Source organism: Lagopus leucura, unplaced genomic scaffold (genome assembly GCF_019238085.1).
Source record: "Lagopus leucura isolate 7727_CA_CO unplaced genomic scaffold, USGS_WTPT01 Super-Scaffold_1, whole genome shotgun sequence".
NCBI lineage: Eukaryota > Metazoa > Chordata > Aves > Galliformes > Phasianidae > Lagopus > Lagopus leucura.
The window spans coordinates 36,448,662-36,462,713 of NW_024962250.1; the positions used below are offsets into that span (position 1 = coordinate 36,448,662).

A 14,052-nucleotide genomic window follows, 5' to 3' on the forward strand; every position below is an offset into this window, starting at 1 on the left:
GCATCTGCAACTGAAAAAAGATCTTTCCTTGTGGCATTTCCAACACGATCTTGGGAATTTTAGATTAGTTGCTGATGGGTGGGTCTCAGTGGTTTGTTGAATTGATTTCTGGCCACTTGGTTATCTTGAAGCATGGCATGCAGGCAACTTGGAACACATAATAGAGAAGATTTGTCATGATAGAACTTTCCAGAATATTAGAGTTCAGGTTCGCTGTACAAAAATATCAGGGCTTGGAGGCATTCCTAATTGGTGGAAGATGGCAGTCAGTATTGATTGGCAGTCATCTGCATTGGCAGTGGGAGAGGAGCCATCGAGGGTTGTGCAGAGGCTGGCAGGGATGTCCTATGGCTGGATGAGCCAGCAGAGGTCAGAAGGGAAGTGATTCATCGATCGAGCCGGAGGAATTTTGGCACTCTGCTTGGGCCCAGGGACAAACGCTGAATAGCTACCTTATGCCTTTGTGAGAAAAATGATTCTTCCCAGACCTGGTGCATCATTTCCCCATCGTTGTGTGATGGCTGTCAGTCTCTCGCACAGCTGGGCAGTTCATGCATGGAAGAACTTGTTGCCTTCGGTTCTCCCTTAGAGGTTTGTGAACATTAGCCACCCAGAGGCTACTGATCTAGATAAGCATGCTGTAAATTGACACTGCATGTAAATGAGCTCTCATGCTGTGTTGTGGTGATTAATATAACTGTAATGGCACGCATTATCTTTTAAAATTATGATTACCCTGGGAATCATTTGAAGGTAACCTGTTCTGTCTGTTCTCCTCAGGAGAATGTCTGCATTTGGGCTCCGTATGACTTATCTTTGCTCCCAATGCAAAAAAAAAAATTAAAAAAAAAAAAAAATTACAGAGAGCAAACTATATGAGAACTCTCTTCTACCTTGCATTGCATTTCCTGCTATATGTTCTTATGCAAAAAGCCTGCTTTTGACTTGCCATGAGACTGACTTTTAATTTTAATTTTTATTTTTAAATACACGCTCCAGAAGTCTCTCTGGTTTTGTTAGAAGCTTAAGATTCGAATGTCGGTCCTGGCACTTAACTAAATATTGCTGAAACTTTCATTCTTCCATGGTGCTGCTAGGGCAACTGTGTGAAACTTGGATCAACTTAATTGAAATCTTACAGCAATTTGAGTTCAGTTAGCTTGTCATTCTGGTAGTATGTATTTTTCCTTGCTGGTTTTGCTGGTGCCATACTTTGGCATTTGTTCTCGTTTTAAAACTTAACATCTGATAAATGCTTACATTTCCTCAGATTTTTTTGGTACAAATTCCATTAATTGAAATTTGCAGAAGAATTTCATTTTCTTCTTTCAAATGAAGTTTAAGGCAGAATAAAAGCTGTGGACTGCTTTCGATTTTGCTAGTTCCCTGTTTTTGGGGCCAAATGCTGAGAAATTGGGGACTTTCAAACGTGAAGCATTAACCAAAAATACTTTGGTAAGTACTGCAGAATCCCAGGCGTTCAGATGGAAGGCACCAATAGGTGCATTTTTCCCTTTTTACTTGGGAATCCTTTGGGCGTCCTTCTACTGCTTTGTGCTCTGATAAATCACAGAATCATGGAATGGCCTGGGTTGAAAAGGGCCGCAACAATCATCTAGTTTCAACCCCCTGCTATATGCAGGGCAGCCAACCACCAGACCAGGCTGCCCAGAGCCGCATCCAGCCTGGCCTTGAATGCCTCCAGGGATGGGGCATCCACAATCTCCTTGTTCCACTGCCTCACCATCCTCTGTGTGAAAGACTTCCTCCTAATATCTAACCTAAACCTTTCCTGTCTCGGTTTAACACCATTCCCCCTGGTCCTATCATACCCACCTTCATAAACAGCTGTTAAATAAAGACCTCTGACCCATTAGTTCTGATCACTTTCCTCTTCTGCCTGCTCTTCCATCTCAGGGACGATAGAAGGATAGGGTCAGGAATTCCTGGGGACGAACAAACTGTAACATTTGTATATTCCTGAAGTACATGCTTGACTTAGAGAAGTCTTTGTATGTGGGGGCTTTGGAGAGAAGTGGAGGACTCAGGAAAAGAAGTGGAAAGGAGACCATCTGCTGAGCATCAGGTATCATTTGGGAGGTGTGCATATAGGACAGAGTTCAGTGCATCTAAGGGCAGGTTGATAGGTGCTGTATTATTAGGGTTGAGAGCCCTGCGAGTTGACATCCGCTGAAAGATTCTGTCAGAGCGTTTTGCTGTATCTGTAGCGAAATGCTCCCTCTTGTGGCAAATGAAAAAAGTCCAACTGCAAAACCACTTTTTTCTGTACTCGCTGGTTTGCCATATTTGCTCTTCAGTTAGACAGTACTTTTGTTTTCCACTTGTATTCACTGAATATTCCTTGCTAGTATGTACTGTATGTGCTTTCCTACGGTTTTCTGTTGTTCCATCTTATTTGTGCAGCACCCAAATCTCTTTGGTTTACCTTGCAGCTTCTAAAATTTCACTCTGGCTCAATCTGTTTTCATTGCTATCTGGATTGTATTTAAATTCCTGGCTTTAATGTGCTTTCTCATGTTAAATTGCCAGTGTACTGAAGACTTGCCTTACAGACTAACTATAAAATATTTCCAGCTCTAAAAGGCATTGGGATGTTGAAGAGTGTACTAGTTTTGTTGCTTAAATAGATTAATTTGTCTGGACTACCATGGAAGGGTCACGTATAGACAGGATTAGGAGATAATATGCTGCCTTTCCCAACTGTTTGATTAACCAGCTTAGAGACGGGTCAAACACAGTAGCAGAGTGCAAGGAAGGCACTACACCACCTTCAAAGTGCAGAAGAGGCCCTGCAGCATGTTTACAGGTTATAAGATGTGCTGCATAATTATCAGTAGACTCCGTTCAGCACTGTAATTAACCCAGAAAAATACTCTACTTCGGTTTTTGCTGATAGCATGAGCCTCACAAGGCCAAGCACTCTGAGCAAAGTACCTGTAAATAAGATTAAGCAGAGTGAAGCAGCAATGAAATAAAATATGGGCAAAGTGACAAGCAAGTTGTATTTCTTGCCTGCATTTAGTACCAAGTTGTGCATGTGATACAAAATGTCTGTGCATATACTGTGTGAAGAACACTGATAACTAAAGCAACTGTTGACAGATGAGAACTTTAGCAGATGTTAATGTATTTCCTGGGGCAAAGGAAAATAAAGTATATGAAAACCCTTGTCAATGCATACTGATGGCCATGCCTGTGACCTAGCAGACCTTGATGGCCAGTGGAACAGGGAATAAAGTGGTGGGCTCATGTGGAGCATTGGGAAGTCAGCAGTGATGGCTCACTGGGTAATGCTGGGATGTCCCTAGAAAGAAGCAAAACATTTAAAGAAGGTTAAGAGCCAAAGTTGGTGGTAGATTTGTGAAGTGATAGGTTCCTTTGACCTGTGCTGTTGCTAAGAAGCTTTGTCAGACATTGAGCAATAGAAATACTGCTTCCATGATGAGGATGTCTATAGTAGGCATAGAATCTAGTACCTGTTTGAAAAACAGATCTCACTATTCTTTCTTTCACTTTTCAGGTATCTTGCAATATCTTCAGAACTCTCCCACCTAGTGACAGCAATGAATTTGATCCAGAAGAAGATGAACCCACCTTGGAGGCATCATGGCCACATCTACAGGTTTTTGAGCATTTATTTAATAATAAATGCTTACCATTGCTTAATATATCTAATTTTCAATAACTTTTTTTTAGCCTGTGGATGAGAACCAGTGTATGAGATATAACGAAATTATGAGAAAATTCTGTTTCTACTTCACTGATGGTGTTGTATCTACATGGTATCTACAAAGTATCTACAAAGACAGTAGAGTACTTCATGAATTTGGAAAGTGTTAGAACTTTCAAAACTGGATTGAACTGGATAGACCTTTCAAAACTGGTGTCTCTTGTAGTCCTGTTACCCTTTGTTGATCAATTTTTTTCCCTCACGTTTGTGTGATACACAAGTAATAACAATACTTCCAGCAGTTTTGCTTTACTGATTATAGTTAACATTCATACAAAAGCACACAGGGGTAGGCTGCTGATTAGAAAAACAAATGGGAATCTGTACCTCTGTCTATATCTCCCTTCCTCTCCCTGAGTTGAAGATTACTTTCAGGTGTTTGTAGTGATGTGAGTGCTCAGTGCTGTCTGTCATTGCTTCCTCTGTATCTCAAGTGTCAATGGAAAGTATTTTGAACAAAAAACATAACATAATCTTGGAGCAACTGATGCTATTGCAATAAATTCCTTTATAGAAAGAATCTATTTGGAAGGAATTGCAGACCCTGTCTTTGTTAGTCAGGACTATGACTTACACCACAGATAAATTTAGAAGAAGTTTAGCAGAGAAGCAGTTTGTGGAGTCTAGGATCTGTGAGCAAAGGAGCACAGTTGATCTCAGATTGAAATGAGTATTTTATTTAACAGTTGGATGTACAGCTTCGCCTGTGAGCAGCTTCACTCTCTGATTCTCTTAGATTTGGACTGTCTTGATATGCAGGGTTCATTCCTTACTTATAATAAATTTCACAAAATAAGAATCCTAAAATCTTCAGGAAACCTATGGGCAGCAGAGGCACATGTCTGCTATCTTACTTTCACTGACACTGGCATTGTTTTTTTAAAAGTCATTACTTAAAAAAAAAAAAAAGAATATAATTTCTTAGCCAGTTGGATGACTTACCATTGTGAGGAAGAAGTGTACCAAAGTATTTGTCAGAAGTTGATAGATTTCCTGCTGAATTGATGTTAGTGACGTAAACTGACATTTTTTCCACGTCATATTTCTCAGCCTCTCTCTACCTTTCTGATTTTTGATTGTTTCCTTTTGGAGGAACTCAAAGAGTGCTGACATAAAGCAGCAGCAGCTGTTGCAGTGTTGCAGCATAACGGTGTTTGCAGGGAAAAGTTTAAGGTTGCTTTAAAATATGATTTGTAGCTTCCTTTCTTCTTCAGTGTCAGAATTCATACTTGCTGATACTAGAAAGGAAAAAATTTCCAATGCCTGCTCTTCTTAAAAAGGTGCAGTAAAAAGAAGTGTGTGCTCAAAGCTCAGGTGATCAGTGACAGGTCAGAGTTGGTGTTACATGAGGCTGTCAGAGTGCCTCTTCTGCTTCTTTTTGGCTTATTAAATGAAAGATCTATTGCTGTCCCGCTGAATAGTTCAGGCAGAGAGGGATTTGAATAGAAGCAAGCAGGTTTTCTCCATCCTCGAGGCTAATCTTTTCAGTAAGTCAGAAAGTCCTGATTAAATTCTATTTTCTATTTTTTTCTGTGTTTCAAGTTGTCATAGAAAACTACTCTGAGTAGTTTTTAATTTAAAATTAATATTTCTGTCTGTTTCACCAGTTCTTTCATAACTGTAATTTTTCTATTTGATATGACTTAAGCAGTACAGAGGGCAGTTTAAATGAGCTTTCCAATTACCCTTGTTAGCTTTACAAGATGATAACAAGCATTACAAGATGGCAGTGTCTGTATTTAGTGATTAGATATCTCTGAATGGAGTTAAATAAGCAAAACTGACTTACAAAGCTCATACATTTAATTGAAACACTTAAGGTAGCAATTTGCTGAAGGAGGAAAATATTTTTCATCTTCTCATCCTCCTGCTTGGTGGAAAAATAAGTATTTTGTTTTATATGGAAAGAATCTAGTGAAACACTTAGAAATAATAAACAATAATGAAGTCATAAACTAAACTATTTTTTTTTTTCACTTTGCAGCTTGTATATGAGTTTTTCATACGATTTTTGGAAAGCCAAGAATTTCAGCCCAGCATTGCCAAAAAATACATAGATCAGAAATTTGTATTGCAGGTAAGCCAGTATGGTTTCTTTAAGGTTTCACTTTGCTTTTGAAAAAAAAAAAAAAAAAAAAATTGCTTTGAAAATGTTTTGTTTGGGATTTGAAAGTATAACTTTATTTACAACAGAAAATGCTCAGCAAGCATTTACTTGAAAGTTGTCAAACTACAGAAATGGGAAGTATATCCACTGTTTGATCTCTGTAAACCTTCAGCAGGCATTGTTGAGTGCAACTGGGTGCCATTTTTCCACGTGGACAAATTCAGTGACACACCTTTGCTTGAAGAAAGGGCATTTGTGTGCCCTTTTGTGTCAGACTCCATTCTGTCAGACTTGCCCCTCTGCTGTCATCTGTCAAGTGGCAACAAAATATAATGGGTTGTTGGTGGAAAGGTTTGACCTCTACTGCCATACCACCAACATCTGCCTCTGAAGTTGTGGGTCAACATAATAAAATTGGAGGCATTACTTTGGATCAGCACTTGTATTTGACTTGCTCAAGGTAAGAATAAGCTGAAACAGTAACTGTTGAAAAATGAAAGGCACGTGTTCTGAAAATGCTGCCATCTAGAGACACCACAATTTAAATGTATCATATTATTGATAAAATATTTCTGTTGGAAGGGGAAATTTGTTTTTCTCTGCTGGAGAGCTGGCAACAAGGGCAGATATTCATTAACAGGCCTATTCCCAAAGCTATATCAAAAACAGTAACGCTGTAGAGCTTGGGGGGGAAGTAAATCAAAAAGCCATATAAAATTCCAGCTCTATTAAAAGCATGATGGAAGAAGTATCAGTAATAAACAAACTGGCAAAGAATGGGAAGTTCTGTTTGAAATTTGCTTGCCATTCTGGCTGAATGGATGAGGTGGCCACAGTCTGTCAGTGAGCTGGCAGCCAGATGGTTTACACATTTCATCTTCTTCCTCCTTCACTTCAAACTGTAGTAGTCAGTCTTCTGCTGAGGAAGTTTCTTCTAGGCCAGAACAGAGGCCAGAACAGAGATGGCTGAAGGGTGATATTTTCTGGGATAAGGCAGGAAACTTCACATATATGCTCCCTTTGCTTTTTCTCTTCAGCTTCCAACAATAGGCCTGTTTGTGTTTTGTGTTCCCACTGTGAATTCTTGTAGAACCACAAAATCAGAATCAGCTCCATGTTTAACACAGTCCATAACTTGCTTTTGAAATCATGGAAATTTGCAAATTTCCATACTTAACTGGAAAAGGGAATTTCCTGGGGTTTCAATATAATAAAAGCCCAACTAGAAATGGCTGGGGAAGCCCAGAATTGCTGATGACCTTACTCTCAACTCTGGAGTTTTGTTGTTTTTCTTCCTGTGATGCTTAGGCAATAAAAGCAGTAATTTGCTGTTTTTGTACAGTATTCACATAAAGAATACCTGAAGAATTTAGCTTAGGGAGTAATCGTTATCCTTAAATTGTAAGATTCAGGGATATCCTAATCACTTAAAGCTTTTCAAGGCATTCAGCCCTATTAAGATTTGGCAGTGGAGAATGGGTCTAAAACAAGGATTCTTAAGATCCCATCGGTCTTTATCTACTGAAAGGGAGAAGTGAGATATTTTGAAACCTACTTATCTGAAAACGTCTGATAAAATTGAAGTTTGGAAGAATTTGAAGAATTTGGAAGCTCTTGTCAGATGATGCATTGTTATATATTGCTTTGCACAGTTAAACATTCGTGTTTTTCTATCAAAAGTTCTGCAGAGCCTTATGTACACATGCAAAGAGGTATATTTCCCTGTTCACAAGTGTTCTCATTTGATTTTCAGGAACTTGGGTGTCTGTGCATTTCTTTCTGTATTTTTTGTGTGACGTGAGTTAACGATCAGTTTTTACTGATCACTTACACTGGAAACCAGCTTGAGACTTTTGAAACACCAGGCATGCTTATGTTTTGTGACACTGGCAGTACAAGTGTGACAGTTTTTATCATCAGTTTTCTCTCTAACGCAATTCGTTTTTTAATGCTAAGAGGACTTGAGTGAAGTGTTTCTTAGCAAGAACTGTGCTAATATGGGAAGAATGAGACAGATGTGGGTTGCTTTTTTTTTAAATATAGATGTGTAATTGGCTTTCAGCTGTAAGTTTTGATAAAATGTTGTACACTCACAGTGTGACTTCATTTCTGAAGCTTCATTGTATATAGTCTGCAGTGGTTGCTAAGAGGCACCATCGAAATATCCTCATGGATCTGTGTTACTGAAGGTTGCTATTTTGGAGGTTTTATTTCCCCTTTCTGTATATGTTTGGTGTCAGAGTAGTTACGTAAATCATAGAAGTCTTACAGCTTGTTAGTAAAAATAAGACTTTATTGTTGAAACCTGATAATGAATTGGACAAATCCAAATACGCATCTTTTCTTTTTAAATGAGAGACCAAGTCTGACTTCAGCAATGTTTCCACAGAGGATCTGTATAAAAGAACTGGAAATATTTATATTTTGCTCCTAAAAACAATCCAATGAGAATATTAAAAATAAAAGTGTTTCCAGCTGTTTGCTGTCTTTGGGTGAAATTTGCTATTTGGGGAAGGATGAAGTAACTGTTTATTTCTTTAACTATGGAACTAATTGAACAATGTGTTGATAACCTCTAGAGGGCAGCTGACAAACCCCATTTCCTCATGAAATTCCCATCAGAAATTCTTACTGCAGGGTTAAGGTAGGGGAAAAAATGTCCAGTGTGATGAAGAAGAACTCATACATCAATTATCAACCTGAGTATTAGAAAGCAAAATCCCAGAACGTTTAAAAAAATCTTTTAATCTTTGTCTGATTTTCTTTTCTCTTCACCTTCTCAAAATTGTGCACCAGTTACACAGAAATTAGACAGTGTACATGCACTTACATATCTCCTTATAATAGATAATTATAATTTATCTATCTGTGAATTGAGAATAATTTTGTTCTCTGCTGTTCCTGCCATGTTTTTCTGCCACCATCATAAACATTTTAAGGCCTGTTTGGCAAGCTGCCTTCATTTATTTTTCAAGATATGTACTGCTTGAATGTTACCTTATCTTGCTGCTCTTCATTCTCTCTTTTCTTTCTTACTACTTAAATTGCATTACATTCTGTGCAGTTCTACCTTTTTTTGAATAAGTTTTTTCTAATTCATTTGAGATGTCTGCAAAAATAGCAGATGTTGTAGTGTCAAAAAAGATGGAACTGAAAAGATAAGGTGAAACTCATACATTTGTGGTAGGGAAATAGATTGAAGAAGTGAGACTGGTGTTTTTGCTGCTTGTTTCATACCTTGGTTTTTAGAGGAAGCTTTAGAGAGCATATTTTGGGATAGATTTTGTACAGAACAACACACTGGCTAGTCTTCTCTTTTAGCTGAGAACCACGTAATTATTTTGCTGTTTTAGAATCTCATCTACCAGTTCCTAAGTAATCTTTTTTAATTTCTTTTTTCCTTTTCTTTCCTTTTTTTTCTTTTTTTTTTTTTTTTTTCTTTAAAAACTGGATATTGCAGTTTACATTTTGCTCAATCCTGACTGATTCTTTGATTTGCATTAATTGGTAGATATCCTGGGACAGCAGATCCAGTGCTGCCACAGACTGCACTGTTGAGTCCACAATCTGAAAGACGTGCAATCTCTAGAAGGGCTTAGGACCTTATATTATAAATGAAAATCATCTAGAATATGTCACCTTGATGCAAACTTATGCAATTAAAATGAAGGTCTGTTAATTCAGTGAGAAAATGAAAGTGGTAAGAAATAGTGTGTTACTTTCTAGATGTGACAGCATTTTTATTTTTTGGAGGGAGAGGGAGGAGGAAGACGGCAGCGATTGGGAGCCAGTTAATAAAAGTGTCTTAATTCTTTAAAGATTTCTAAATGTTTGTGCTGGAAGTTAAGGTCAATAAGTAGTGTTTTGTGGTGATGTACAGGGGGTTGCAATTATTATTTTTTTTAATAACTGTATTTCTGTACCTTGGGCAGTACAGATACTGAGTTCTTACATGCACCTACTGCAATTTAACTGCCATACGGAATTCTGTGTGCCATACTAGTCAAATGTAAAGCCTGTCTACAGTTTAACTTCTTTTTTTTTTTTTCTTTAAACACAGTTGTTGGAGCTGTTTGATAGCGAAGACCCTCGAGAACGGGACTACCTAAAAACAGTCTTGCACAGAATTTATGGCAAGTTTCTGGGTCTTAGAGCATTTATCCGAAAACAGATTAATAATATTTTTCTACGGTAAGCTGTGGGAGGAGACATTTTTCTCACATAAATATTGTAGTATGCTGATATGTTACTTATATTTAACTTTTTTTTTTTTTTAGATTTGTTTATGAAACTGAACACTTCAATGGCGTAGCTGAGCTGTTGGAAATTTTAGGAAGGTAAATGAGCCTTCATTACCAATATCAGGCTTCCCTTTTGGATGTGTCAGAGTAATTCAGACTTAGAAAAAGTATTGCTATAAACCCTGATTTTGAAAGTGATGTGTGCACGTGCTCATCTTTGAGCCCATCTCTAAGCAAATCTCTCTCCTGTCTTTGCCAGGAGTTCATATGTGGATGCAAGTTACAGGCAGGAGGATTGGATTGGTTTTGTGTGTGTGTTACGCTTCATCCTTATGCACTGCATATTTTTTTAAAGTACATTAGCAGTGTACTATTCACTACTAGAGTGAATATCTCATATACCTAATTATAATAACTTAATTACCAAAGAACGTGTGAATTTGCAGATTAAGCAGACACGTTCTTATCTGTTTAGTAGAAGGTTTGTGCAGTTGTTCGTGTGATGATTTTTAAGTTAGAGCTGAATTGTTTGTACTGTATAGATATGTGCTGAATTGCTGATATAAAGGAGGGCAAATTTCAGCATCTGTTTACAAATAACTTGAGCCCAATACAGGTGCTGACTCCTAAATGATTTTAATGTAGGAAGTTCTTGTTCAGATCTCAAGAATGTTTTCTGTGATGATAACACTAACAAATACTTCTCTTCTAATTTCTAGTATTATCAATGGTTTTGCTTTACCTCTTAAGGCAGAGCATAAACAGTTTCTGGTGAAGGTGCTGATTCCTTTACATACTGTCAGAAGTTTATCACTCTTCCATGCACAGGTAGAAGTTATAAAAATATTTTCTGCTCAGTTAGAATTCTATAATTTTTTAGTAACTTTGGAAATTTAATTGCTGAGTACATTAAAGGTGGGGGAAAAGTTTTGTAAAGTGGGAAAATGCAGTAGATTTTCATATTCATTTACTGCATTTTTTTAAGACAAATACTTTTTAGTCTGATTAGATAATTAAAAATGTAACCGACGTCTGTAATACTTTCAACTTTTGTAGTTAAGCTCTCTTTAGGCTTTCGTTTCTGTTCTTTCCTCATTCTCACAAGGCTGTCTTTCCCATTCTGCAATCCCCTTTCTCTGTCCCAAGAGGATGTTCAATTTTCCTTAGTCTTGTGCTCTCTGGGCTCTTCTTCACTCTGGCAACTTTCTGAATACTAATGCCTTCGCTCCTGCATGATCTTCAATGTGTTCCTTCACTGACTTGATGGCACGTTTTTGCTCTCTTATGTCCTGTCATACCTTCAGCTGTCATGATGACATTTTTCCTCTGATAAGTGATACCTGCTCCATTTCTATCTCGTTTTCTGATAGATTTCTGATAAGATAATCTTTCTTATACTTTCAAAGCCACACATGCTAAATATGTTACTCAGGGTTTTAGCTGTGCCAGCTCATCTTGTGAGTTTTCACAATTTTACCAATATACAAAACATGTAAAAAGAAGCAATTTCAGAGATTAACAAAATCTTATAAACATTGTGTCACTGCATTTTGAACTCCAAGTTGCTCTGAATTTTAATTGTATGTGATAATTTGTCATGTGAAGATTTTTGTAATGTTTTTCTTTCTTTATTATTCCCTAGTAACTTGAATTTAAATGGATTTATGGATGCATTTAATAGATTAAATGCAACCTATGCATCTCAGTTTAAATATTTGGCTGATTTTGAGAAAGCTGTGTAGCATCTTGCCTACAGTCTCTCTTTTTTTTTTTTTAAATGTTTGTCTGCAATTTCATTATAATGTTCTAACTTTGTTTTCTTAAATCTTTACCTCTTCACAGCTGGCATATTGCATAGTACAGTTTCTGGAGAAAGACCCCTCACTCACAGAACCAGTAAATATTTTTCATATTTTTTTCCATGATGAACAGCTTATCCTGTTGTGAAGAATGTTTAAAAAAAAAAATAATCTAACTTCTTTTTCTTCTAATTTAGGTCATCAGAGGCTTAATGAAATTCTGGCCGAAAACCTGCAGTCAGAAAGAGGTAAATGAATTACTGCAGTTAACAAAAAATGTAAGAGTTAGTTTGCTGTACAGTATGATATGCAGTGAACATTTAGGTATTTCCAGACAGATTGTACACGCTGTACTGGATCTTGATATTAATCCGTGCAGTTGATGTGTTTGTTTTTTTTTCTGGACAGTTCTGACTATAAAGAGAAAAGCTTCTGATAGCTGTAGTTCCTACTCATGAAATAAACTCTAGCTTTTACACAGATTTTGATTTAGATAGGAGAGAATAAATATATTGAGGACTAATTTAAAAAACTCTGATTCGGAATTTTTTATATTTGAAAATGCTGTGTTACCTACCAAACTTGTAAAAGATGCTGTTAAATGTTTGCATATTTGTTTAAAATTCTAAATGCAAACCTGAGATTTCCTGAGATTTTGTGACTTAGAGAAACTGTTATTTTGAGTATTACTTTAAAAATGGAGATAAAATTCTGTTATGTGACTCTCCTTACTTACCAGGTATGAAGACTTTCTAGTCAAAGCACGCATATCCTGGTGCAATTCTGAAGTTTGTTTTAAGTGATTACTTTACATACAGCATTTGCACTTCGGTATCTTTTTCTGACACTAGAGTCAGAAGTTGTCATGTTTTTTTTGAACGAGATTCTTGATGAGCTTACATTTTTCCCTAGAGGAGAAGTTGAAGGTATGCAGCATTTTACTGAGCAAGATAATTTAGAGGTTTTTTTAATTCAATTTTTCCTTCCTTGTCTGTAGGTCATGTTCCTAGGAGAGCTGGAGGAAATCTTGGATGTAATTGAACCATCACAATTTGTCAAAATCCAGGAACCCTTGTTTAAACAAATTGCCAAGTGTGTCTCTAGCCCTCATTTTCAGGTTAGTGGTGAAGACAATTGTTTGTTTAGGAATGTGTAGTCTCAATTTCTAGCATAACACCTCTTCAAATGTAGATACCATTTTATGTTATTTTAAATACTTGTCTTCTGGATTCCTACGTGGAAACTTATGTTGCAGTAGAAGTTCAATTCTGAGCTCCATGATGAAGTACGTTTGTGGGTTACAGCACAGAACTTGCAGTTTGGAGCTACATGAGGCTTTAAACTGTGTCCCAACTGACTTTGAGTCCTTACAGCTGTAGGTGATAGACACTGATTGTATGGCCTTCAGATTTGTAGGCCCAGCGGGATTTATTTGCTCCCATTTTTAAGTGCAGCACTGTGCAGCATTTTTGTTCTCCTTCCTCCTTCGTTCTCTAAGGAGATCTCTGGTTAGAGGTGATAGGTCCCATAGACCACTTTCTTTCTTGCATGATAGAAAGAAGGGGGATGAATAGGAATTAAATTTAATCATGAAGAGGAGTTAGGATTCGTGGCCTGTATCATCTACATATTAAGCTATGTGATCTATCCTTACATAAAAGAAGATAGATTATTTGCTTCATTCTGTAATGCTAAGACTGACTCTCAGGAATCCCAGACCTTAGAGATAAAAAAAAAAGAGCATGGAGAAAGGAAGACTTCCACTTTGTTGAAGAGGATCTGATTAGAGACAAAATAAGCTTACATGATTCTCTGGGCCTTAATGGGATGCACCTACCAAATACTGAGGGCGCTGGCAGAAGTGATTGCTAAACCACTTCGCTATCATCTATGCAAGGTCATTGAGAAATGGAGAGCTGCTAGCAGACTGCAGGAAAGCCAATGTCACTCCAGTCTTCAGAAAACGCAGTGAGGAGAAGGAGGGCCTGGGAAACTACAGGCCAGTCAGCCTCTCCTCATCCATGGAAAGGTGATGGAACAACTTATTTTAAATGTTATCTCCAAGCAAGAAGGTTATCAGGAGTAGCCAGAATGGGATCACCAAAGGAGAAATCATGCTTGACCAACGTGGTAGCCTTCTGTGATGTCATGACT

The 14,052-nt window shown here is 37.4% G+C and overlaps 1 protein-coding gene across 6 annotated transcripts in view; it reads left to right on the top strand.

Moving 5' to 3' along the window:
* PPP2R5E (protein phosphatase 2 regulatory subunit B'epsilon) overlaps positions 1-14,052 on the top strand; it is a 67,603-nt gene that overhangs the window by 44,961 nt on the left and 8,590 nt on the right. For all 6 annotated transcript variants that reach the window (XM_042895196.1, XM_042895213.1, XM_042895205.1 and 3 more), the window contains 8 exons: positions 3,542-3,643; positions 5,736-5,828; positions 9,919-10,049; positions 10,136-10,195; positions 10,819-10,927; positions 11,942-11,995; positions 12,096-12,146; positions 12,896-13,015. In XM_042895196.1, the coding sequence (XP_042751130.1) occupies positions 3,542-3,643; positions 5,736-5,828; positions 9,919-10,049; positions 10,136-10,195; positions 10,819-10,927; positions 11,942-11,995; positions 12,096-12,146; positions 12,896-13,015 (720 nt within the window). The remainder of the gene's footprint in view (positions 1-3,541; positions 3,644-5,735; positions 5,829-9,918; positions 10,050-10,135; positions 10,196-10,818; positions 10,928-11,941; positions 11,996-12,095; positions 12,147-12,895; positions 13,016-14,052) is intronic.